The sequence below is a fragment of the Ursus arctos genome, unplaced genomic scaffold (assembly GCF_023065955.2).
Source record: "Ursus arctos isolate Adak ecotype North America unplaced genomic scaffold, UrsArc2.0 scaffold_14, whole genome shotgun sequence".
Lineage (NCBI taxonomy): Eukaryota > Metazoa > Chordata > Mammalia > Carnivora > Ursidae > Ursus > Ursus arctos.
In genome coordinates this window covers 49,589,268-49,616,357 of record NW_026622808.1, presented here as the reverse complement: position 1 = coordinate 49,616,357, position 27,090 = coordinate 49,589,268, and the positions used below count along the sequence as shown (strand labels likewise).

The 27,090-nt window shown below is 43.0% G+C and overlaps 1 protein-coding gene across 5 annotated transcripts in view; it reads left to right on the top strand.

Moving 5' to 3' along the window:
• The first annotated feature begins 7,898 nt into the window (after positions 1 to 7,898).
• EOGT (EGF domain specific O-linked N-acetylglucosamine transferase) overlaps positions 7,899 to 27,090 on the top strand; it is a 34,060-nt gene continuing 14,868 nt past the window's right edge. The window contains exons 1-10 of one of the 5 annotated variants that reach the window (XM_026501205.4): positions 7,899 to 8,036; positions 8,804 to 9,028; positions 9,910 to 9,965; positions 11,937 to 12,160; positions 13,239 to 13,339; positions 13,952 to 14,060; positions 16,400 to 16,494; positions 16,846 to 16,950; positions 19,875 to 19,981; positions 22,470 to 22,573. In XM_026501205.4, coding sequence (XP_026356990.2) covers positions 11,951 to 12,160; positions 13,239 to 13,339; positions 13,952 to 14,060; positions 16,400 to 16,494; positions 16,846 to 16,950; positions 19,875 to 19,981; positions 22,470 to 22,573 — 831 coding nt within the window. In that variant the 5' untranslated portion in view covers positions 7,899 to 8,036; positions 8,804 to 9,028; positions 9,910 to 9,965; positions 11,937 to 11,950. Of the gene's footprint in view, positions 8,037 to 8,433; positions 8,651 to 8,803; positions 9,033 to 9,909; positions 9,966 to 11,936; positions 12,161 to 13,238; positions 13,340 to 13,951; positions 14,061 to 16,399; positions 16,495 to 16,845; positions 16,951 to 19,874; positions 19,982 to 22,469; positions 22,574 to 27,090 lie in introns of those variants that run through there. The other 4 variants (XM_026501203.4, XM_048227070.2, XM_044385003.3 and 1 more) reach the window with 4 other exon arrangements.

Here is a 27,090-nt window from a genome sequence, read left to right as displayed (position 1 = left end):
TTTATCCAAAAATTAATAATGGATATTCACATAGATTTATTGTACACTTGGATCTCTCAATACATTTATAAGTTGAGAAGGTGTAGTGAATAAGTTTCTTGAAAAACTCCACTAAGTGGCAGAATACCTATTGAAACATTGATTGCTATATTTTACTGTTGGTCATTAAAACTTCTCTATCCATATTTTATAAAATAATGTTTATATTTTAATGGTTAAGAGAATAGTTTGCAGTCAGATGTTTCTCTTGAAAAGAAAATAGATAACTAAGAATCATAACAATTTTAGAAATATAAAAAAAGAGTAAAAGAGGTGTGAGCCTTGTTAATATATAAACAAGTGAGCACAGACAGTAGGTGTTTTTCCAACTCTTGGGAAGCTAGATTGAGACTACAAGTGTTTCTTTTCCTTTGACTCTTTGTTGAGAAGTTTCAGTTGTACACTGTTTAGCATATGGGAATGTATTGAATGTGTCTATATTGTGATTTAAGGTATTCTAAATACAGATAATTTCTGATCTAGGGAAACATGAGTTTCTGTAGTTAAGCAAGTGAAATTTTTTTTTCTCATGATTCCTCAATTGGCATTTGATTTCTGAATTGAAAATTTTATTCAGATGCTTATTAAAAGTATATGATTTGTAGTATTTAGAAAAAAGCTGGGGCGCCTGGGTGGCACAGCGGTTAAGCGTCTGCCTTTGGCTCAGGGCATGATCCCGGCGTTGTGGGATCGAGCCCCACATCAGGCTCCTCTGCTATGAGCCTGCTTCTTCCTCTCCCACTCCCCCTGCCTGTGTTCCCTCTCTCGCTGGCTGTCTCTATCTCTGTCAAATAAATAAATAAAATCTTAAAAAAAAAAAAAGTAAAAAGAAAAAAGCCACAAGGGAAAAGAGAAAATGACTATAGATATCTTTATCTTGTTTTTCTATTTCCTGGTGTGTATACATTTTCTTCTAGTGTATCATAATTTTTTATTTCCCTTTAAAATTCTAATCTTCCCTATTCCATTCAGTTTTACACTATAACTTTAATTTCATATTTTGTAGAAGGCTAAAAGTATGATTTCAACTACAGATTGATAAAATATTTCTAAATGAAAGGTAATGTAAATAAACATGGATCTGATTTGAATAAAGATTTTAAAATAGTATTAATGTATTTCAGTGTTACCATAATTTAGACTGGCTGGTACCAATGAATGAAGGTAGTATTGTTTTATGAAGGTAATAAGACTTGTATAACTTTGGAATTCATGTTTTAAAATGAGGATAAGCCCAAATTTTCTATGAGTTATATTATGAAGAGTATTAATAGTATTAGGCATAGTTTTTCTAAAAGAAGACATGGTTTTGGAAAACAATTCTGAGAATTTACTTATTGCAACTAAATTACTGTAAGGATGATTTGTGTGTTTTAAAAATCTTAAACACTATCAGGATACTCTTCTAAAAGTCATAACAGTTCTGTATTCAAATAATAACAGTAGATAAAATAAATTGTCCTCTATTCATAAGTTATTCTGAGTTCATATTGCTTTTAATATTGAACTCTGCAACTTTGATCCTTAAAAGTTCTTGTAAACTTTGCCTTTATACATAGCCATTTTACCTTTAGCAAATCAAGATCCTTTAATAAGATAGAATGGAAATTGTTTCTTTCTTCCTAATACTAAATGGTTCTCGAAACAAAAAACCCAAAATACTTTAGTAGCCCACAATTGTGGTACAGAGAATTTGCTGTTAGTGCTACCAGAAATTATTCTTCATTTTGCCCTGTTCCTAAGTAAGGTAAATGTAATTTTAGAATCTTCAAATAATACTAAGCAAGGGGTAATAAGAGCTATTCCTGTTTGCTTAATATTAAACTCTTGTTGCTTTTATAGGTAGTGGTGGACAGAGGTGTTTCTTTCAGTTTTACACAATGCCATATCCATTTGTCTCTTAAAATTACAACCTTAATTTTTAAAAAACATATTGTTCAAAAATCTGTGGTCATGTTGATTATAGGAAACACAGTGCTTGCTTTGTTGCTATGGAAAGAATTCACTTAAATAGGATCATAATCCCTTACCACTCTTCTGAAGTCTAAAAAGCTCTGAGAGCTGACAGGTGATGCTTTTATTAGTTTGCTGCTGAATCTGCTTTGGTGGTAAAACCTGGGGCTAGTTAGAGGCTTTATCTCACTCAGTGTGAATATTCATACATTTTGCTGCAGAAATATTGTGTGACCCAGGGCACATTGAAGGTGTTAAGTAGTAAACTATGTGCATACCCTATTGTATACAAAAAAATTCAGGAACACATATGGTCCCAAGGATTTTGGAAAAGGGATTGTATACCTGCACTGTTATCTTCAAATCAGCTTTTTAAAATGAAGAATGGTTTAGTTGCTTAAGGTCATAGGGTAAGTGGCAAAGATGAGATTGTAATTTGTGCAGTTTGGCTCCAGAGAACATGCTCTGAACCATTAACTATGCAGTGCTTCCTCTCTTACTCCTTTTCTGTGAAACCATAAATGTATAGATCAACCGTGGGATAAGGTCAACTTTTGTCAAAATTTATTCGCTTAAAACTTCAGAACCGTTGAATTACATTTTAAACATTTGGATATACCAGATAACCAATAATCTATATTCTGATAGTTCAGCATTTTGCTGACACTGTGAGCTCTCCAAATGTCAACATGTGCAACAAGCTTAAAACACATCGTAGATTGTAATGCACTGTAAAAATGATTATATAACATTTCAAACTTGTACAAAAGAGAGAACAGATTATGAATCCCCATATACTCATTAACATAAACTCTAACAGTGTTCAACAGTCCATGGCCCATTTTGTTTCATTTCTAGTTCACTTGTGCTTCATCTCAATCTGCACTGTTTTGAAGAAAATTGCAGACATAAGACTTGATTATTATATTTAAGTATGGAATGTTTTTGTAAAAAGTACCTCATCAACTATTTGGTTACTTGCATCATGATTCATATAGGAAAGATGGGATAAATATGCTTGAACCATTTTCTTCATTTACCAGTTTTCACGTTGGGGGGGGGTTGTTGGTTTCTTTTTTTCTTTTCTTTTCTTTTTTTACCAGTTTTCACATTAAGAGTTGGTTCCCTTTTGCCATCAGAGATGAACAATGAGGTTTTGGCTTGTGCATTTGGTTGGTTGGGTCTTTTTGAATATAAGATTGAAGTATATGTGTGCTTCAATCCATTACAGTTACCTTTATTGATGCTTTAAATTATCCTATCTTTGGCCAGAGAAGGCCTTCTCAGATTGGTTCCTGAGTCCTTTAGATATGGCCCTCATTATCTTTGATTGCTTCCTGCCTCCTCATGAAAGAATTTTCAGCTTCTGCTTGTACATTACCTGCCCCATATTTAAGATGATCCATTTTTCTATGGAACACATGTTCCTTTTAATGGGAAATGTTTGCAGATCATAGTCTGGGCACAACTGGTGCTTCTTGCTATAGGGATGGTTGTTTCTAGGCCTTTTCAATGGATAATGGAGGAGAGATCCATTTTTAGCACTAAAATGTTAATTTATATTATTACCTCCAAATGCATAACTATAGGTTTTTTATATAACTTCATCAGGCTTACATCTATACCACATGTCAGAAAATTCAGCTTCAACGATGCCATCTTATTTACTCCTATTTGATGTATCCCAACCAATATACCCACTAACAGTTTGGTTCCTGAAAACAGTTTGTGATTTTTTAAAATTCTTTTAGTCCTGAGTCCACCAGGATATGTTAATTATTATGTTTCAAAGTCACTTGGGATAGTTCCTTCATTGTGGTATATGCCACAACTGATAGCATTTAAATTTAGTTTCATTTTACTTTCAATTTTTAAGGATTACTTTTTAAAAATTTTGTCTTATAACATGCAATATTTGCATGATTCTAAAGCCACTTCTATATAATGGACATCCAGAGAAGTTACCTTCTTTGTCCCTATACCCATAATTCCTTCCTTCTCCCTACAGGCAATCATTTTAAATGTTATTCTGTTTGTAAAATAACATATATATCCCCTTTCCTAGATGAATAATAGGATATTACACATCCTTTGCCCACTCAATAATAAACCCTGCAGTGTATAGAGATATTTCTCAGTTCTTTTTTTTACACCTGCATAGTTCTACATTGTGTGGACATACCGCAGTTTATTCAGTCAACCTCCTAGTAATGGACATTTGAGTTTATTTTAATGTCAGTTTGAAGAAACTTTAAATTTTAAGATTGATATTTTGGGTGGAAATTCTATGTTGCAAATGGCTGCTGCAATATGTTAGAACTGGATCCGATGTTCTTAAAGTTCTGTCATGTTTCCTCTGAGCCTGAATGACCGCAACTTAATATTTAGCCATTTAACATAGGACCACGTGTATGTCACACCAATTTAACTGGTTTCTTGTCCTTGCAATGAGACTAACCTCTTTTAAGAAACTTTTCTCATGTATTAGGTCTAAAATACATAAATACAAATATAAATATAAATACATATCACCGCTCAGGGACAAAAATTTATTTTAAATGACTGCAACTAATTTTAAATCAACTAACAGGAAAACTACATTTCCTGTACATGACAAAAATAGGATGGTGACAAGTAAGCTGAGAAAGCACTTTTATTTTTTTTATTATTTTTTTTTGTATAAAAAGCTGCCTTTATTGTCAAACATAGCAGAGCTAGTTTGATGGCATTTTTATTAAAGTATAATTGATACATAATATTATATAAGTTTCACGTGTACATCATAAATATTTGTTATTTGTATATATCGAAACAATCACCACAATAATTTTAAAGAATTTCAAGTATGCATACAGTATTATTAACTGTACTCATGCTGTACATTACATCTTCATGACTTATGTATTTTAAAACTTTTTACCTTTTTTTTTTTTAATGATTTTTTATTATGTTAGTCACCATACAGTACATCCCCGGTTTCCGATGTAAGGCTCGATGATTCATTAGTTGCGTATAACACCCAGTGCACCATGCAATACGTGCCCTCCTTACTACCCATCACCGGTCTATCCCATTCCCCCACCCCGCTCCCCTCTGAGGCCCTCAGTTTGTTTCTCATAGTCCATAGTCTCTCATGTTTCATTCCCCCTTCTGATTACCAGCCCCCTTTCTTTATCCCTTTCTTCTCCTACCGATCTTCCTAGTTCTTATGTTCCATAGATGAGAGAAATCATGATAGTTGTCTTTCTCTGCTTGACTTATTTCACTTAGCATTATCTCCTCCAGTGCCGTCCATGTTGCAGCAAATGTTGAGAACTCGTTCTTTCTGATAGCTGAGTAATATTCCATTGTATATATGGACCACAACTTCTTTTTTTTTTTTTTTTTAAAAGATTTTATTTATTTATTCGACAGAGATAGAGACAGCCAGCGAGAGAGGGAACACAAGCAGGGGGAGTGGGAGAGGAAGAAGCAGGCTCACAGCAGAAGAGCCCGATGTGGGGCTCGATCCCATAACGCCGGGATGACGCCCTGAGCTGAAGGCAGACGCTTAACCGCTGTGCCACCCAGGCGCCCCTGGACCACAACTTCTTAATCCAGTCATCTGTTGAAGGGCATCTCGGCTCCTTCCACGATTTAGCTATGGTGGACATTGCTGCTATGAACATTGGGGTGCATATGGCCCTTCTCTTTATGACGTCTGTATCTTTGGGGTAAATACCCAGTAGTGCAATGGCTAGATCATAGGGTAGCTCAATTTTTAACTTTGTAAGGGACCTCCACACTGTTTTCCAGAGTAGCTGTACCAACCTGCATTCCCACCAACAATGTAGGAGGGATCCCCTTTCTCCACATCCTCTCCAACAATTGTTGTTTCTTGCCTTGTCTATTTTTGCCATTCTAACTGGCGTAAGGTGGTATCTCAGTGTGGTTTTGATTTGAATTTCCTTGATGGCTAATGATTTTGAACATTTTTTCATGTGTCTGTTAGCCATTTGTATGTCTTCATTGGAAAAGTGTCTGTTCATATCTTCTGCCCATTTTTTGATTTGTTTATTTGTTTCTCATGTATTGAGTTTGAGAAGTTCTTTGTAGATCTTGGATACCAGTCCTTTATCTGTAGTGTCATTTGCAAATATATTCTCCCATTCCGTGGGCTGCCTCTTAGTTTTTCTGACTGTTTCCTTGGCTGTGCAGAAACTTTTAATCTTGATGAAGTCCCATAAATTCCTCGGCTCTTTGGGCAACTAATATTTGATAAAGCAGGAAAAAACATCCGGTGGGAAAAAGACAGTCTCTTCAATAAATGGTGCTGGGAAAATTGGACAGCTACATGCAAAAGAATGAAACTTGACCACTATCTCACACCATACACAAAAAATAAACTCCAAATGGATGAAAGATCTCGATGTGAGACAGGAATCCATCAAAATTCTAGAGGAGAACATAGGCAGCAACCTCTACGACATCGGCCAAAGCAACCTTTTTCATGATACATCCCCAAAGGCAAGAGAAACAAAAGATAAAATGAATTTATGGGACTTCATCAAGATTAAAAGTTTCTGCACAGCCAAGGAAACAGTCAGAAAAACTAAGAGGCAGCCCACGGAATGGGAGAATATATTTGCAAATGACACTACAGATAAAGGACTGGTATCCAAGATCTACAAAGAACTTCTCAAACTCAACACACAAGAAACAAATAAATCAAAAAATGGGCAGAAGATATGAACAGACACTTTTCAATGAAGACATACAAATGGCTAACAGACACATGAAAAAATGTTCAAAATCATTAGCCATCAAGGAGAAAGCACTTTTAAAATTATTGCACTTATTGGTATGCGGTGGGCAAAATATGACATAATAGAGCAGTAGTTAGTTCCCTTAGATGCAGTCTTTTACATGAAGGGTAAATGAGTTAATACTGTAAAGTGCTTTAGAATTATGTCTGGGACATGTCAAATACCATATGTGTCTTTGCAGTGTTGTTATTTGAAAAAATAAATCCAGATAACATTCCTTATTTAGGAGATTACTAATGGAATTTGTAACTCTTCTCTTAACAGCATCTTTAAAAAATATTTAAAAGGCATTTAAGCCTTCGGAAGGAAACAAACTGTTATTTCTTTATGATCATATGAATAGTGGTGACTTTATGTTTGTGAGCATAAGTTTATTTTGATGGTATCAACCTTCCTTTAATCAGTTCAAGTTGAATCCGTAATGATCAACCCTACTATGCTCTATTGTAGATAGCGTATACTAGAACCAAGGGTGTCAAGATTGAAGACAGTGTGGGAGACGGGCGTTCAAATAACTATGATAAAATAATCAATATAATTATAAAGGAATTCAAGTAATTATAAAATAATACAACGATAAAACTTAAACTACGCAGAGCAGCATTTGAGCTTGTCGAGTTTTCGGGTAAGTACGGAGAGGGCAAGTATATGCTGTATAATGTGCGAGGAGTCAGAGCAGCCCCACCACCAGCAAGTGCTGCCGACTACGTTCGCACCACACACTGTAAAGTTAGGGCGGCAACTTCTGCTCTGATCAAGAAAACGGTAACCTTCCGTGTCAGTGCGACGCAATCAGAATGGAGATGAGAAGCAGAGGCAGGTGTCCTAGTGTCCTCTAAGCGCCTTAGCTCCTTCCCCCCCAGGGGGCCAGTCCAGCCGGGTGACCCCGCTTCCGTCGCCGACTCTGCTCAGGAGGCCGGCTCAGACGCTCCGTCACTGCCCTCGGCTGGGAAGCGCGACCTAGAGCGGACGGAGCCCCCGCCCCTCCCTGCCGCCCCGCGTCCGGCCGCGCGCGCCGAGCCCAGGCGCCTGCCTCTGCCCCGGGCCGCCCCTCTGCGGGGCTCGGGCCCGCCTCCCGGCGCAGGCCGCCTCGGAGTGCCGGCGGCTCCCTGGCGCCCCCTGGCCCGGCTCCCGCGCCCGAGGTTTCCGGTGAGCCGCAGCAGCCGGTTATGACGACTCCGAGCTCTGGAGCGGCGGCTGTCTCCTCCTCCTCCGCAGCTCTGGCTCCCCCGGCTCCAGGTGGGACTCGCTCGGCGATCCGCGGAGTCCTCCCCCGCCGCCCTCCCGCGGCGGCCCGGCTGCGCGCGCCTCTCCCGCTGGGGCTCCCGGCGTGCCTTCCCCGCGAGCTGCCGCCTCTCTGCGGACTGCGTCCGCGCCTTCCACCGCCCGCGAGCCGGGGAGGCGGGCGCTCGGCCCCTTCACGGTGCCCGCCGCGGCGCGCGGGGCTCCCGGGAGCCCGCCGACCACGGGGAAGGATGCCCTTCTCCCCCTCCGGCGCCGCGTGGGTCGGCGTGCCAGACCTGGGCGAAGCCGCTCCCCCGGGTCCCTCCCAGGCGCCGGGGACTGGGTGGAGGTGGGGAGGGGGTGCAGTGCAGGGTGGCGGGCGACGTGCGGGGACCTCGCGACCCCGCGGCAGCCCCGCTGGCGCCTGGGGTGAAGAACCCGAGCGCGGCGGGGTGTCTGCGGAAGCGCCGTCGCCGCAGCCCCCCCGCCCCGCTTCCCCGATTGACGCCCTGGCACACAGCTGGTGGACCTCCCATCGGCATCTCAGGCCGCCGAGCCCTTTCTGACCCCTGCCTCTACCGACCTTGAGACCCGTGGCCCCAGTGCGGGCGAGCCGTTTAGGAGTCCTTGTGAGTCGCTGATGCGTTCAACTTTTCTTTACACTTCCCAAGCTCTGTCACCGGCCACTGCCCCATCTCACCCACTGTGGTCCCTGTCAGCCTCGGGCTCTCATCTCTCATCATCTTTCAGGCTCTTCCTTTTTTTCCTCCTCCACCTTTTAGGCCTGAGGAAATCCGGCGAAGGAATACAGAAGAGGAAGGAACCGCCTGCTTTGTACTGAAGGAAAAGAAAGGAGCGCAGCGCTCAAGCTTCCATCTGCTGGAGAAAGTGCGTTCACCCATCCCTGGGGGGGCCTTGCAAGAGGACTGCGCACCAGCACGGCTTTCTGCCAGGCCCCGGGGCTGTGCTTTCATGCTCCAGCAGCAACCCCCTTCTAGCTTATGCAAGTAGGTACGTGCCCTTTGCCAAAGCCTGATTTCTTTTTTTTTAAAGATTTTATTTATTTATTTGACAGAGACAGCCAGCGAGAGAGGGAACACAAGCAGGGGGAGTGGGAGAGGAAGAAGCAGGCTCCCAGCGGAGGAGCCCGATGTGGGACTCGATCCCACAACGCCGGGATCACGCCCTGAGCCGAAGGCAGATGCCCAACCAGGCAGACGCCCAACCGCTGTGCCACCCAGGCGCCCCAAAGCCTGATTTCTGATCCGAGACCTCAGATTTTTCCCATGACTTAAATGTTACTCCTTCTCCATGGATCAGTGGGTTTAGTTGTAGCGAGAACTCAGTGAAGGACAGTGGACTTGAAGAACTGAAGGTCGGGACTTAGTCGTAACAATGACTTTGTTACTGGAAAGAATGAGTCAAAAAAAAAAAAAAAGGCCATCCTGCCTGTTGAATGGTCAGGCTGGAGTAGTAAATAGGAAGGCTCAAGTACCAGTACCATTCAGTGAGTAGGCTTGGTAGGGTGAGAACCAGGAACATGGTTTCTTCTAGAAGGTTTTATCCGCAGTGTCCCTCTGGCCTGTACCAGCTGATGCCTATATAAAGTGGACCATAACCTTCTGTGTACCATTAGAATCTAGTTTAAGTGACAGTGTTGAGAGTGGTACCTGTAACTTTGCTTTTCACAGTCTGGTGTTTACGGAAAAGCACACTATGAGTCAGGCCTTTTGCTTACCGAATGTCTCGCCAGGTGCCAGGCCTTGTGCTTAGAGGTTCTCTCATTACATTTTTTCCTCTCTTAATATTTCTTTTAATCCAAAATATCACCTGAATGATAAAGTGTACTTCGGCATCTTTTTAAGGTAATATGTTTCATTTCTGACAGATTTCCGATACCTGAAGCATCACAACAGCTTCTGCGTGGTTCTGATAATTAAAGAGGTAAATATTTCCATTAAAAGTACACTGTTACTATTAATAGGTATTTTTAAATTTTGTAAAATCACTGTCAACTCACCATTGGATGAAAGTCCTCACTGGAAGTATGAATTCAGATCACCTTTCCAACAGTTGATAATATACTCTTCAGAGCCATGGAAGAGAGAAGCCGCTATATTTACCACTCCAGAGGGGGAAAGGATTTCTTTTCAGTGTCCACAATCTTTGTTATGAAGCCCAGGCCTTGGGACTTCAGGCTGGATTGAACATAGCAGTTTGTTTCTAAAGGCCCCATCTTCGTTATGTGTAGTCAGTGAGGGCTGATTCTGAAAGTTGGTTTTTCCAACATGCCCCAGTGACTGCAGATCTCGCTGGGGAGTAGCTCATTTATAATATGGTCCTATCATTCTGTGGGAAGAGCATCTTTTTTTTTTTTTTTTTTTTTCAAAGAACAAAATATTCTAAAGTGAACCAAGAATGGCACAATTATTGCCTGGGTTACATAGGAGAATTCTAGTCCATGAGGTTTAATACTTTCAGGGTGAGTTAGACATGCAGTAAGGCCCATGATGGTTATTACCTCTTTTCACATTGCTAATGCAGGATGGGGATGGATTAATGGCACAGTCTCTGAGTTTTCTGAGTTGTAGTTACTATTATCATAGACTCTTATAACACCTCCTGGAAGGTGAGCTTCACAAGGGTAGGGAGTTTTAGACAGCACGTTCACTGCTGCATCCTCAGTACTTAGAATAGTCCCTCGCACATAGTAGGAACCTGTATATGATTGTGATTATCAGTTTGTTTTTTGTTTTTTAGTAGGCTCATGGACCCCAATGCAGGGCTTGAACTCAAGACCCTGAGATCAAGACTCAGACACTTAACCAACTGAGACCCCAGGCACCCCGTCATTATTAATTTTTATTCAGCAGATACATATTTGCTCAGAACTTTGCACTTTCTTTTCTTCTCTCTCCCTCCCTGGCATGATTTCCCTGACCCTCATCATTCAGGTCTCAGCTCAAAAACTATTTAGTAGGGACGCCTGGGTGGCTCAGTCGTTAAGCGTCTGCCTTCGGCTCAGGGCGTGATCCCAGAGTCCCAGGATAGAGCCCCGCATCAGGCTCCCTGCTTAGCGGGAAGCCTGCTTCTCCCTCTCCCACTCCCCCTGCTTGTGTTCCCTCTCTTGCTGCCTCTCTCTCTCTGTCAAATAAATAAATAAAATCTTAAAAAAAAAAAATGAAGTATTTAGCAACCTCTTCCTTCCCCCACCCTCCCATGTGGCTTTAAACATTTACTCAATAAACACTTGTACAGGATTTAATGTGCCAGGTACATTAAATTTTTACCAATATTTAAGTCACAGCAGCACTATGACAAAGGTTTATGATTATTTCCATTTTACGGATATAAGGTTAAATAGCTCAAGATCGTACAGTCGGGAAACTGTAGCTAGATTCAAACCCAGGTGGTCTCACTTCCGAGTTCACCTTCTAAACCACCATGTTATATTGCCTCTCCTATTACCTACTTTATTTCCGGCATCAGTAATAGGCAACTGGGGTCACATCAAGGCCTTTGCCCCATTTTTATAAATAAAGTTTTATTAGAACACAACCACCCCCGTTCCTTAGGATAGGCTGTGGCTGTTTTCATGGCAAAGGTAATGTCGAGTAGTTGCCGCTGAGATTGTATGGCCTCCAAAAACAAAAATATTCACTATCTGACTCTTGACCGAGAACGTTTGAAAAAGGTTGTAAGCTCCATCAGAACAAGGGCCTGGTTGCGTTCACCCCCTGTGTGCCTAGCTCCTCACACAGTGCCTGGAGCAGAGCGGGCGCACAGTGACTGTTGGTTGAACAAAGGAGCGTTATTCGGTGATGTGGCAAGGGTCCGTGTCGTTATACTGAGCCCTTGATCCCTTTGATTTTTAAAGGTATGTCTTCACAAAAACCTTTTCAATATGATCTCTAGGTGTGGAGGTTGCTATGTTAAAGCTGCTTGTCCTTGGAGTATTGCTTCATGGTGTTTCCCTGAGTGGCCACGATGAGGCTCCTCCCAAGGCCGAGGGCATTCCAGGCGAACCTCTGTTTGACTATGCCAGTATCCGCTTGCCGGAGGAGCACATTCCCTTCTTTTTGCACAATAATAGGCATATTGCCACGGTCTGTAAGAAAGATGCACGTTGTCCTTATAAGGTAGGTATTCGTTTTTCTTCTTTCTTTTTAAAAGGATGTTGCTTCTGCTTTATCACCTGAACTTGAAGGTAGCATTCTGTAAGGTAGCTGTAAGACTTTGCATTTGTCTGGTGCTTCTAAGTGCCTAAACTTTGCTTAAAATTATATCGCATTCACAAGAGTGAGATTTAAAATCGGAATCGCCACTAAAATTTAAAATCACAATCACTCATGAAATAAGTAGTCAGCCAATACTATTTGGATACTCTGTAAACACAGGGAATTAGATTTTATCCAGACAAGAATGGCTAGTTAAAAGTAACTAGAGGATTTCACACCTCTTTTTTTCTTCTTCAGCTGCCCTTGAGAGGGTCTCTTAGCATTTAATTTCGGTAATAACACCTCCGCCCAATTATGACGGTGACTATGGCCTTCCCTCTGTTTTAGAGTTGTTGGAAAGGCCTCAAATTGGAGCCCATTAAGACGTCTCACGAGGTCTCAGAGATCAAAGCTGGGCCTTGTGAGAAACTTCCTTTCCCATGGTGCTGGCTCAGGAAGCATATGGAAAAGCAGGCCTGGGAATCAGACCAGTGTTGCCCTTGGGCCTTGCAGAAGAGCAGCCTTGGCCAGCAGCCGCTGCCGTGTCCAGTCTCGTGGCGTTTCTGCTGCTCTGGATTGATGAGTAAAGTTGCTAATCCATTTAATTTCCCTGTGATTCTTTGGATCATAGAAATTTCATTTTATGTGACTCTTTAGGGACTGATACTAGAATCGCTTTGCTCACTGAGAAAGTTTCATTAAGCTCCTTCAGGAAATTCCAATCCAAGTGTTCTTTGGTGGCGTATAGGGAAAACCTGTGCTTTTGCTTGGGGCCCAGATGTCGTGGTGAGGGAGTGACGATTAAGGATCACCACGGTTGAGCCCTTGGAGACTGTTCTTAGGATTTATTGTAATTCTTTTCATTACATGAATATACATTATAAGATGTGAGAGTGAAAGTCCTATGGAGGTTTGTTTTCTTCATGCAGAAGTCTGAAGAGTCATCTCTAAATGTCAGAGGAAGGGAGACTGGTCTAAACATACACGTTTTATGTTCTAGAAACACCTGGAGAATCTAAAATACTGCTGGGGTTATGAGAAATCCTGCAAACCAGAGTTCAGGTTTGGCTACCCTGTCTGCACCTACGTCGACGTGGGATGGTAAGCTTCTAGACGGACTCCTCCTCCCTTTGAAATCATCTTTCTTTGCACTTTATGCTGGTGCCCCACCTCCCAGCTTAGTTAATTTGCTTACGCAGTCATGAATTCAAGTTGACTTGCCTCCCCACCCTCCTGCCACCCCATCCAGGAGTATCTGTTACTTCCTCTGCCATAGAGAGACAGTATGGATCACCAGAAACGATTTCCCCCCAACAAACACTAAAAAGATAACTCGATGGTTTCCTCTTGATTCTGGAGGGGAGTGTGAAGTATAATTAGTATTTCCAGTACATGCGAGGTTAGTGGAGTAAAGAAACTACAGTAGTTAGTAGCTCATTCTCTCTCATTTTCTTCAGTTCCAGATGACCCTAACCTCATACATTCCCGTTGTGTATTTTTAGTAGAAGAAAGTAAGTCTGTGAATAATGTATCTTGGTATCTTGTAGTAGCAAGGGAGTTGTAAGAAGATTATGACGGTCAAAAGACTTAATGACAGACTTCCGGCAATTTAACCTTTAGAAAGGAAATTCAAGGCTCAGAAAAGGTAAATAGAGAAAAATCATGGAATCTTTTTTTTTTTTTTCCCCATGGAATCTTTTTGATTGTGAATAGGACAGATACCCTTGAATCCGCCCAGGACATATTCTGGAAACAAGCTGACTTTGGATATGCGGGCGAGCGGCTGGAGGAAATGTATGTGCTCTGCCAGCCTAAGGAAACGGTGGGTGTTTCTTTTCAAATGCTCCTAGAGTTTAGATTGTCATGTAAAAACAAGATAGATGGCTCCAGGAAAGAGATCCTGACTCACGTGTTTGTCGGCTTTGACTTTTATTTAACTTTCTAAAACAAGTTTTTCTGTTTTGTTTGGAAGCTGTGTTGTCATTTTCACAGATATATCAGATGGTCCTATTTTGAGGCAGTTAAAAATATTACTAGGATTAGAATCCCCCCCCCCCACACACACACATTACTCTAAAGAAGATAAATTGACAAACTGCATCTTTCCAAATTCCCTTGCAAAGAGTTCCGGACAGATGATACCCAGCCTCCTCCGCAGACCCCTCTGTGTTTGTTTAGGACCTTACAGTTTGCAAACAGCTTTTCTCTCTGTCAGATAGCTTGATTTTCACAAGCCTTACAGCAGATAGACAGGGGAGGTATTACTGATGCCACTAGACCACAGAGGAAAACAAGGTCCTCAGAAGGGTGAAGTGACTTCTGCAGGACCACACAGCTGCTGGGTAGACTCGTCCATCTAGAAACACGATACAGATCTTTTTCTGTGTGCTTTCCACCATAGTGTATTGCGCTCAGTGTGTAAGCCGAGCGCGTCGCAGAGAGCCCGTTTTGGGTGGTCAGGAAAAGAGCAAGCTCCACACTGTAGGGATCAAAACCGGATCCTTAGAGCACCCAACCCTTCCATGTTTCCGTTTCTTTTCCTTTCAAGCTATACCAATGTCGTAGCTTGTGTCTGGGAAGAAATGAGCTTATAAAAATGCTTATTCTGCTTATAAAAATGCTCAGTGCAGGACCGGGCCCTCGGCAAAGGGCTCAGTGTTAATTTTTAAAGGTCCATGGGGTTGTAAGCACTTGCTGTTAAGGTCTCCTCTCTGTCAGTGTTCTTGAGCTCTGGCCAAGCCTCTGACCTCTCGGGGTCTCTAGTATCTCCAGACAATCTAGAAAATTAAAAACAATTTTTTAAAATTCATTTTCATTAAGAAACTGAATATATGCTCTATACTTTTTTTAAAAGTATTTTTATTTATTTTATTTATTTTTTGAGTGAGAGAGGACACGAACAGGGTGGGGAAGGGCAGAGAGAGAAGCTGGCTCCCCGCTGAGCAGGGAGCCTGATGCCAGACTGGGTCCCAGGACCCTGGGATCATGACCTGAGCAGAATGCAGACGCTTAACTGACAGTCACCCAGGCGCCCATGCTATAGTGCTTCTGGAGAGATCATGTAATAGAAATTGAAACAATTGTAGGGAGAGGGATGAGCCCCAAAGGAGGGAGGTGTGGCTTTAGTCCACACTACGGCTGGGTACCCTTAACATACGCTGTTTTTTGTGTGTTGTGTAGTCTGGCTGGAGTCCACCTGTTGATGTGGAAGGGGCAAGGGGAGAGCCACAACCCCACCCCGCACACCTCGTCCAAGGCAGTAGGTAGACTCTTCCCGGGCCAAGATGTACTTTGATAGGTTTTGTGCAGTCAGACCATGATCCCTTACCAGCTACCAATTCCAAAACCCCATGTAGTTAAGGTGAAGGCCTTATTGGGCATTATGGGAAAACAATAAAATGGCATTTAAACCTATAAATAAAATCCAAGTGGATAAAAGTTTTTGAAACCGTCTCTATTTTGGAACAAACCAGACTGGAAAAAAGAGAAGCAGGCTCTGGTAGTTGACTCTTAAGCTCTTGTACTTCAGTGATTTAAAAACCATCGCTCTCTTATTGCTGTTGAGACAGGGACTCCCAGAAGCTTTCTGGTTTGTAGAAAGCACGTCTTATTAAAATTGACAAAGTGCCTTTCCGGCCTTCGTTTTAACCTCTCTTAACGTGTGCATTCTTCTTTGTTTCATTTGGCTTGGCTTTGAAAAATGCTTTTTCACATAGCGACGAGGTTAGTGATGGCTCTGAGTGCCTTTTTTTTAAAGAGCATTGAACAGAACCACACATAAAGCCTTAAAGTTTGAGATGATATAAATAGAACCTTTGGGAGTTCTTCGTAATAACCTAAAAGTATGCATGCACGCTGGCAAAACTAGGCTTGACCAGAGTCTGCTGGGGAGGGGAAAAATCCGTCCACGGATGCAGCCTTTCAGAAGCTAGTCTGATGAGTCGCTGAACTCTACCTCTGAAACTAATAATACACTGTATGTGAATTAATTGAATTTAAATAAAATAAAATTGAAAAAAAAAAAAGAAGCTGTTCTCCTCACGTTGTGTGATTTCAACCTGATAGTGTTCATGCTGTGAACTTGTCTGGCACGTCTGAGAATGTCCTCAAAATGTTAGTACCCAGAGTATTTTTTTTTCTTTTTTCTCAACCTCAATTCAGCATGACTCAAGCCTGGTATGTTCCCGTTATCTGCAATACTGCAGAGCCGTCAATCTCTATCTCGATTTAAGAAACATCAAGAGAAACCATGACAGGTACGGAAGTGGTTGGTGTTAAAACCTAATGGAAATTCTGAAATAGTTCCAGGTCCAGGGATATGCCTTGAATTTGCTTCATAAGACTATGGCGACGAGGTTGGGGAAGGGGTGGAGGATGGAAGACGTGGTCCGGCCCCAGGCTGATTATCGCAAAGCTGGATTATGGGTCCATCGGGCTTCTGTACCATTCTGCTACTTTTGTGTATGTTTGAAACATTCTCTTGTAATAGAGTTAAATTCTAACAACACACTGATTTTGGAAATTGGTAAACCACCTTTGTTACACCCCATGTGCTTGCATAGTGCTAAAATTTTTCAAACTGAGCTTAATTTTTGGTCGTCCACCAGATTTAAGGAAGATTTTCTCCAGAGTGGTGAAATCGGAGGACACTGTGCACTGGACGCTCGGGCGTTGATGTCTCAAGGTCAGCGCAAAAGCCCTCTGCAGTCTTGGTAAGATTATTTCTTTAAAAATATGTTTCTAAAATATTTGCTTTTGTGTCTGGCACCTGCAGACGTTGGAAAGGACTTTCCACTGGAAAATGTTACTTCATTTGTAGAGAATTTCTCATGAGCTACAAAGTAAATCTATCAGTTGTATTTGAATTAAATATATGTTTATTAAATATGAGGAAGTACGATATAGGATTTATTTACTGGTTGCTAATGAAAGAAAAAAATCAGTTCAAAAATGAATTTTTATTAACTCTTTGTAATTGTCCATGTGTTTGAGGAACACCTTTTTTTAAAGAGATACACATTTAGGGGCGCCTGGGGGGCTCAGTCAGTTAAGTGTCTGCCTTCGGCTCAGGTCATGATCTCAGGGTCCTGGGATGAGCCCCGCATTGGGCTCCACCAGCACCCCAGGCTCCTCTTCAAAGTTGTAAACCCTACCCTGACCCTCAACACCTCTGATCAGCTTTTTGAACTTTATATAAATTGGGGAACACATTTTGATTTAAAACATTTTTAATAATGGGGGCCTGGGTGGCTCAGTCGTTAAGCGTCTGCCTTCGGCTCAGGGCGTGATCCCAGGGTGCTGGGATCGAGCCCCACATCAGGCTTGAATGCTGGGAGCCTGCTTCTTTCTCTCCCACTCCCCCTGCTTGTGGTCCCTCTCTTGCTGGCTGTCTCCCTCTCTGTCAAAAAAGTAAATAAAATCTTTAAAAAAAAAAACCAAAACATTTTTAATAATGAACTAGTTCTGTGGTCTGACAGGTTATCTCTAGAAATTAAGAAATTCGGGTACTTTAAAAAACTTTTATTTAAAAATAATTTTAGGCTTACAGAAGTTTAAAAATAATGCAAGGAGTTCCCGCTGTACCCTTCCCCCAGCTTCCTCTAATGATGACATCTTACATAACCATAGCACAATGGTCAAAATCAGGAAATTGACATTGGTACAATATTATTCACTAAACACATTTGAATTTCACCAGTGTTTCTATGCATTCTTTTTTATTTTTTATCGTGGATACATAGTTCTATGAAATTTATGTCACATGGCCACATGCGTGCAACTACACCCACAATCAGGATACAGATCTGTTCTCTCATCCCAAAGAAACTCTCATGCTGCCCCTTTATTTGAAACTGAGCACTCAGTTCCAACCTGCGGGTCAGGTTTTGCACACACCACCAGGCAGTTTGCCAACAGCTTCAACTCAATTCTGACACCACCTACCGAGACACAGCCTCAGATCCCACAGGGTAAGGGCTCAACCCCGAAGTTAGACCCCAGGTGCAAGCCCAGGTGATCACCTCTGCTTCTGACTGATCAGCTGTAGATTGGGTTAGATGCATTGGCTAGAGTGGCTCAAATAACTTTGAGATACATTTTGATTCCTGGTACCTTTTGATACCTGATTCCACGTGGTGGAAGTTCTCTAAGGTGTATTTATATTAGTTATTAAATGCCATGTAACAGATTACTCCAAAATATAACCTAGGGTAGATTTTTATTCATTATCTGTGTGGTAACAAATTACTTCAAAATTTAACAGCTGAAGACAGCACAGTGTATTAGCTTACCAAGTTTCTGACGGTCAGGATTTGGAGGCAGCCTAGCTGGGTGACCCTGGCTCAGCAGCAGCGATATTGACGAGGGCTGGAACCATCTCTAGGCCCAACCCCACCTGGAGAGACTGCTGCTGCTGCTGCTGCTTCTTCTTCTTCTTCTTCTTCTTCTTCTTCTTCTTCTTTTTTTAAGATTTTATTTATCCATTTGACAGAGAGAGAGACAGCCAGCGAGAGAGGGAACACAAGCAGGGGGAGTGGGAGAGGAAGAAGCAGGCTCCCAGCATTCGAGCCTGATGTGGGGCTCGATCCCAGAACTCCGGGATCACGCCCTGAGCCGAAGGCAGACGCTTAACAACTGAGCCACCCAGGCACCCGTGGAGAGCCTGCTTCTAGGCTCACTTATGTTGTCACTTTCAGTTTGCCTCTGGCTATGGGCTAGAGGTGTCATCTTTTTGCCACGTGGGCCTCTCCCTTAGTGCTACTCACAGCCTGGCCTCCCTGAGAGAGAGAGAGGACACATGCACGCATGCAAGAGACTTAGCACCTGCCCGAGGAGGGAGGCTTCAGTCTTCCTATACCCTAATCTCAGAAGTCACACACCATCATTTCTGCCACAGTCTGCTTGTTAGAAGTGAATCACTAAGTCCAGCCCACGTTTAAGGCGAGGCAATTAGTCTCTACCTCTTAAAGGGAGAAGTATCGAAGAATGTGTGGACATATTTTGAATCCACCACAATAATTCCATGTTGTGTGTATTTTAAAAGGATTTGGTTGATATTTGTTTTACATCAGTTGTGGTCTCAAAGGTGAAGAGTGACAAACAGTCTTTAGGTTAACTCCAAATATCTCTTGGCAATGCTTGTGATTGCCTTCTTTTATATGGAAGAAAACTGCCATGTGGTCTCTCCAAAGACATTTTCTGAGGAAAAGGCTTTGCTTTCTTCTGGGAAGCTTAGCTGGGTGCTGTCTTTCCAAGGCACTCCATCATTTTTGGAATGTCATCTGTCCGAGCATCCAAGAAGTCTTATCACAAGATCCCAGGAAGCCTTCTTGAACCTTCCCACTTTACTGGTGGATTATGTAGCCAATTCTATGTGTAAATTTCTTCTTCGTCTAGAAAATTCCCAGTTGATCTTGCACCTACGGCTGAAATTTGAAGTCATTTTTGTTCCTTGTCTCAGCACTAACATTTGGTACCAAGTTATAGAAATGTTAGTGTGTTTGAGAAGTTCCACCTGTCTTCATAAGAGTAAATTCTAGAAAGAAAATCCCCCCAGTGAGCGGATCCTAAGTTACAGTGTTGCCGTCGAAAGTTCAGGAGGACCCCCTTGAAACTGTCTTCCAATTCATGATTGCAGGTTTGCTGAGCTGCAAAGCTATACACAGCTCAGCTTCAGACCTCTAGAAGATGCTAAATGTGACATTGTCATTGAGAAACCAGCCTACTTCATGAAACTGGATGCAGGTGAGAAGTTAAGTTTATCTGTTGCTTAGTTATTGGTGAGTGAGGCTTTGTTCCTTTTTTGGTATGTGTATGTAGTGATTTCCTGTGACTTTCGGGGATGCCGTGTGACATGAAGTACTGGGTTTGGGTTTTGCTTTCTTCTCTGAAGAGGTGAGCTAGGTTGAACTTCCCATGATACGATACCTTTGGTATCTTAGAGGGAACCTTCAGGTTTGTATCGAATGACTCACTCAGAATCAAAAGATGAGAGAAAAAACTATATATATGGGTACCTTCTGTAACTAAATTGACCCCACCCGGTTTCTCTAATCACTTGATTTGCATTGTGCTTCATTAGAAAAAAATTTATAAGTAAAAACCATGTGTGTACCGTGGGTGGGTGGAAAAGGAATGCCCCCTGAGCTCTTCTGGCAAACTTCCTGACATCGTTTCCATGACTGAAGTGAACTTAAAGTTCCTCTGGAAGTCAGCACATCAGTATATTCTTGGCGGGGGAGGTGGGGGTGGGGGTGTGGATAGTTAAATTTAGAATTATTTTTCCATTTATACTTACAGCCTGTGACTGGGAAATATAGAGAGCCCTCTGTCACGAATGGTTCAGAACTACCATAATTTATTGATTGTATTTTTAATGTGCCCTGCCTCCTGCAGCCGTAATTCTTCTGTAACAACGTATGAGGTTCAGAAACCAGACAAGTTGAGCTTTTTGAAATAAGAGCCAGTAAGAATGCTGCATGCGAGGTCCTGACTCATTTTTTAAATATGCAAATTGGAAGGGGGGCCAAGCACATGCTGTGATCTGCCTGTGAAAGAGGTAGACGTCTGTGAGCTGCTACGTGGATGCCGGTACGCAGGCAGGAAAGGGTGTAAAGTGGGAATAATAGGCCAGCGTAGACCCAGGCCGTTTCTTTCCTATATTCGGAACTCTCCTTTTTTCTTCTGACTTACGCCCTCATCCCATTTCCCTTTCCACGTCGACTCCTCACCATGAGAGAATGAGGGTTTTACAGAACATGACTCACTTGGGGGCGCATTCTCAAGCATGGAACCTGCATTTTCTCCCTCCTTGATAAGTCCTTGCGTCACCGAGCGCCGATCTGGGCTGCGTTCCCCAGTCCGTGTTAAGAACTTGCTGGATGACGCATGAGGGAGCTCAGGTGTGCTGTGTGCTCACCCAGAAATAAAGTTGCGTTGTCACAGAACTGTCTATTTCTCATTAACTTGAAAATACGCTCTTTGCCAAATGGTTCTGAATGATGAAAGGAGTTGTCTCCAAATATTCCTCTAAGATACCAGCCTATAAAGGGTTTTTTTTTTCTCTTTTTTCTTTCTGTTCCACTGAGGTGTAATTGACCTGGAGCCCCGTACAGCTCAAGGGTATACAGCAGAGTGACCTGACTGACATAAACTGAAGATGTTTTACTCTTATTTTCGGGCGCACACCATTATTATTCACTGTGGGAGTGAAGTCACAATATGTTGTGATTTCTGCTTTTGAGAGTCACTGTTTTTCGTTCAGTCAACATTTTCTGCCCTTTTAAAGCGCATGTTTCACGCGTCAGTTCTTGGAATTTCATGCCGTTTAGATTTGCATATTGCCAGGTTGGCCCTAAGTCGAAAGAGCACATGTTCGACGGACTTGCCAGCTTCAAAATAGCTGCACCCACACTCCCCTGCCCCCTGTTCGACCCAGCAGGACCTGGGTAGTCTTCATTACGGTTTCACTGTGTGCCACACGCGGGGCCGGGTGCTTTGAGGTACAAGGTCTTTGGGTGTCTCCCAAAAAAGCTGCCACCTAAGTATAAGGATTTCCTATTTCTCGTAGAGAAGCTAAAGCTTAGGGACGTTACCAACTCATCTGAGAACATTGTTCATGAATGGCTGATTTGGGTTCAGCCTGGTTCTTCTGACTCCAAAGTTCATCCTCTTTCAATGAGAACATGAGATACGGAGCCCTTTTAAATGATAGTTGATTAGTATTTTCCCAAGAAGCAATGCTATAAATCATGATGAAAAAGGAAAAAAAAGACAGAAACGAAAAATATCAAAATGTTAATAGTGCCATCATTGTTGATACTTCTGTGATAAATAGATATTGCTTAATTGATTTTTTAAAAGTAAGTGATTATAAAAAACAAACTTAGTCTTCATGGCCTTATAGTTCTATTCCATTTTGAGCTAAATAGACTTCTGTTATTTTTTTCTTGGAATTTCCTGATCACTTGTTGTTTAGTGTATATGGGAAAATGCATTCCTGATTTCTAAATAGCCAATTTTAAAGTGAATTTTTGAGCCAAATCATCTGTTAATTGAGGACTACCCAAGTACAGATCCTTTTGTGTTTGGAAAAAAACTCTTATTTTTTTTTCCTCCCAGTTATTTTCAGCTTAAAGTCTATCACACTATAAATAGGTGGGGTAGAATAAAAATTGTTGGATCCTTTGCCCTCCAGGTTTAATTAACATAGATTTCTTTTCTCCAATACCAGGTGTTAACATGTATCACCACTTCTGTGACTTTATCAATCTTTACATTACTCAGCACGTTAATAATTCATTCGGCACAGATGTATACATCGTGATGTGGGACACCGTAAGTAAGAATGTCCTCTCTGCTTTGGCTTTGTCTTTGCCTGGCTCAGCGAACGTGTGGCTCTGATGTGGGGAAATGCAGTTTTCTGAGACACGCACATGGAAGTACACACACGCACACCCCCGTGCAGATGGGTGTGAACGTGTCTCTGCACGTACACTCTACACGTACATGTCCATGTATGTACGGGCAGATGCGTGTGCGTGCGTATACCTTTGTTCTTTGAATTTTCGAATGAAGCAGTGGAAGATTTCTTTCCCCCTTCGGGCAGGCAGAGCTCCAGAGACCTGTGCTCAGTGTTGCTCTGAGACAGATGTGTGAAGACTGTCATTTGCTTAGCCTCTCTGACCCCCACCTGACCCACGTGGGGAGAGCTTGCCTCTGTTGTGCGGTGTGGCCGCCTGTAATTGCCCTCGGCCTTCCCTTCGCTATTCGCTCGGTGACACATTGTGCCGTGCTTGTCAGCTCACACCCGAGGGTGAGTCTTAGGCATAAACGTAAAGATAGGTGTTGAATTATACGTGCTCTTTGTTTAGTTGTTTTCAGCACAGTCTTTTCCCCCTTCTCTTTCTTTGCCTGCCTTTTCCCTGCTTCTTCCCATATCCTGCTGCCCCCGCCGGGGTAATCCCCGGAGCTGCCTCAGTCCACCCAACTGTGAAATGGGATGATTGTGGTATCTAGCTCAGTGTCATTTTGTGGGTGAACCGTAGGGTGTGCGACCAGTCACGGCGCCTGGGACATGGTGCTCGGCATGTTGACTGGGACGATGACGGTGACAGGGAGAGCACGGGGCTTATGGTATGCACGGCAGGCTGCCTAAACTGGACAGCCGCCAAGAGACCCTCTACCGTTCACCTGGACATTGCAGCTCACAAGATGCTCACAGCACCCCCTCTTGGCAGGAACGTTCCTGCCCGGGGACCACAGCTTGCTGGCAGGGCGGTTTCAGACATTTCTTCCCAGGGGCAGTCCTTCTAGAAGCCTGAACAGCACAGCTCAGGGGTGAGGAGCCGGGATCCCTGTAGGGCAGGTACCGACACCTCATGTCCCACAAAGGCCAGTGTCTCCTGCACCAGCCGCTCTGGCGGAGTCCCCAGGATTCCCGTAAGAGACGGCCAGTTCCGAGAGTCGCCGCACCGTTTCCCAGTCCAGATGCAACATACCCATCAAGCCTCTTTTTAAATCACACGCATTGTTACCTAAAAACACAGTTGATGCGTGTCATCTTCATTTCCAGGGAGCAGAGCCAGCCAGTTCGCTGAAGGTCACGTTCTCGTGCAGAAGGCGAAATGGTTTCATGAATGTCTTTTTTTCACAGATAGGAGGCTCATAGTAAGGCTGCGTGGAAAGGTTTTCCTTATCACTGCTCCATAGACCTGAAGTCTGAGGAAACTGGTTTATGACATGTTAACACTCTCTTGACTTTCTTCTTTGCAAGGATTTCCATTACCCTCTCATGAGCCGGTTTGGCGACCAGTGCAGATTCCGTTCTTGAACATGTTTCTGTGAACAAAGGGCACAACAGTCCCTTTCTCCTCTTCTCTCTGTACAAGTGCTTCTAGGCCACAGTCACTAGCTGTCAGGAGCTCTGAATGATTAACTCAGGGTTATTGTGCCTTTTTAAAAAAAATTACACCCCGTGTTATCTCATTTAATGCTTACAAGCCTCCATGAAGTAGGTTTTTTATTAGCTTGTTTTACAGATGAGGAAGCTGAGGCTCTGAGCCTCCGGCGGGTGTTCTAAGAGAGGGCAGCCAGGGAGGGGTGGAGTCGGGGCTCCAGGTCAGGCAGTCAGACCCCAGTCCTGTGCCCTGAAACCACAGTGCTCTGTCTCCTCCCTCTAGTTCTCTTCAGATCCTATTACGCTGATGGGAAGTTTTCTAGACACTTCTAGAAGCTTCCTTATATCTTGTTGCATGTTTTTCCATTCTTCCTCAAGCGGACTAAGTTGAACTGAGACAACTTTACAACCTTCCCCTTCTCTGCACCTGCTCAGAGGGCATAGATAGGGTTCATGGCTACCATGAAGTCCCAGGTTACTCAGTTCACTGGATACATGATGTGAGGGTGTTCTGGCCATGATAGGCAGGCATGGGCAGGATAAATATAGCCTAGTGGGTTGGCCACCCTGCTATGACCTCCCTCCTTTGTTCTTTGTGTGCATACACTTTAAACCTGCATACTTGGTCAGAGAGGTCTTTAATTTATTTTATTTTTAAAGATTTTATTTATTTACTTGTCAGAGAGAGAGCGAGCACAAGCAGGGGGAGCAGCAGGCAGAGGGAGAAGCAGACTCCCTGCTGAGCAGGGAGCCCGACACGGGGCTCCATCCCAGGACCCTGGGATCATGACCTGAGCCGAAGGCAGACGCTTCACCGACTGAGCCACCCAGGCGTCCCGGTCAGGGAGGTCTTTACTAGTTGCTCAGTCAGGTTCTCTGGACAAGTCCGTCTGCCAGGTTGCTCCAGAATTGAGGCCCAGAGGACACTGTGGGTTGGATGAGCACAGCGTTAAGGTGTTATATGGACACTCACCTTTTTCTTTTGCTGGTAAAGCCTTGGATGAAGCCCCCTGCAGCCCCCAGGAAGACGGTGACGCAAACTTCCCACAGTGAGTGGTGGAGCCTCCAAGCTGGGGCTGAGCAGTTGGGAGAAGGGCAGCAGGTGGCTGTGGCCGCTGGTCACATCTTAGTGACATTTTATGAACTGTCCCGTCTAGGAAGCTTCCCTGGCATCCTCTCCAGCCTAAGCAGTTTGGCCACTCCTCAGGCACATGGCTTCCTTGGTGAGATGGGCACCCCCGCCTCCAGAGATGCACGGAGGGACCCTCCTGCAGGTGCGTTTCTGACCACCGCAGGGCTGCTGTTACTAAGCAGAATGAATTAAAGGGGACTTTCTGCAGGCTTCCCCCATTTTCCTGTGCTGAGTAGTAGCATAGCTCCATTCTGATTACTTTTAATTATGCAAGTAATACCTGTTTATAATGAGTTCAAACAACACAGAAGTATGTGAGGTTAAGAAAAGTCTCCTGTCAGGGCACTGGGTGCATCAGTCGGTGAAGCATCTGCCTTCGGTTCCGGTCCTGATCCCGGGGTCCTGGGATCGAGCCCCACGTCAGTCTCCCTGCTCGGTGGGGAGTCTGCTTCTCCCTCTCCCTCTGCCCCTTGCCCCCCGCTCATACTTTCTTTCTCTCTCAAATAAATAAAATCTTAAAAAAAAAAAAAAAAGAAGGGGCGCCTGGGTGGCACAGTGGTTAAGCGTCTGCCTTCGGCTCAGGGCGTGATCCCGGCGTTGTGGGATTGAGCCCCACGTCAGGCTCCTCCGCTATGAGCCTGCTTCTTCCTCTCCCACTCCCCCTGCTTGTGTTCCCTCTCTCGCTGGCTGTCTCTATGTCTGTCAAATAAATGAATAAAATCTTTAAGAAAAGAAAAGAAAAGAAAAGAAAAGAAAAGAAAAGAAAAGTCAAGTCTCCTGTCCCTGGAGGGAAGGAAGTTGGAAGGTGGGCAAAATGGATGAAAGGGATCAAGAAGTACAAACTTCCAATTATAAAATAAATAAGTCATGGGGGTGTGGGGAAAAAAAAGAAAAAAAATGCCTCCTTTCCTTCTTCCTCATCTCCAACTTCATTTCCCTCAAAAGTGGCTAACTACAGTTCAAGACTTTACTTCAGCAAATATAAATATATCCTTATCCAAAATGTATGTAAGGATTTGTACAAGGATATAATAAAATTTGTGTAAGGGTGTGTTTCTATTGTATCCTTACAGAAAATATGCTCTCTCGTATTTGCTAACTTAATATTATATCAGGGGCACCTTTCCAGGTGGGTACATTTGGGGTTACTGTTTTTCTTCGTGGTTACATGGTACTCAGTTTGGTGAATGTAGAGATGTTCGCATATTCATGCGTGCCCCAGTGGGTGCATGATCTGCTGGCCCCACCCCAGTCTCGTTTTGTTTGTTTCCATTTTTGTGCTATTTCTGGAAATGCAGTGAACGTCCTTTCCATAGACATGTGTCTATACCCTCGTCCCAGCATTTCTGTAGGACGCATTCCTAGAGGTAGAATTTCTAAGTCATAGGTTAGGAGTATGTTTAAGTTGGAGACAGACACAGGAGGAAGTTTTATGTCATCTCTAAGAATATCCAAATATTCTTCAGCGTGAGACTAGAAAGAAGGTCCTCCTTCCCCTGTGGCAGATAATTTGAAATTGAGGGACGTGGATAAGAAGCTTCTGGAGGTGGTTGTTACTGAGTAATACATGATTTCCCTGGAAAGGGATCAGTCAGGATTGCTGTATTTTATTATTAAATTTTCCTTTCAAAGGTATCTTATTTTATCTGAAGTATTTTATCTCAAGAAACTGTCTAGAATCACTTCTTTTAATTGCCCTTTATTTATTATTGAGCCAGAATAGGGACATTTCATTTTCGATGGTGTTGAGAAGGGCCTTTATTAGAATGGCACTGGGGAAACATCGAAGGGGGAAAATTTTTTTTCATCACTACATCTAACAGT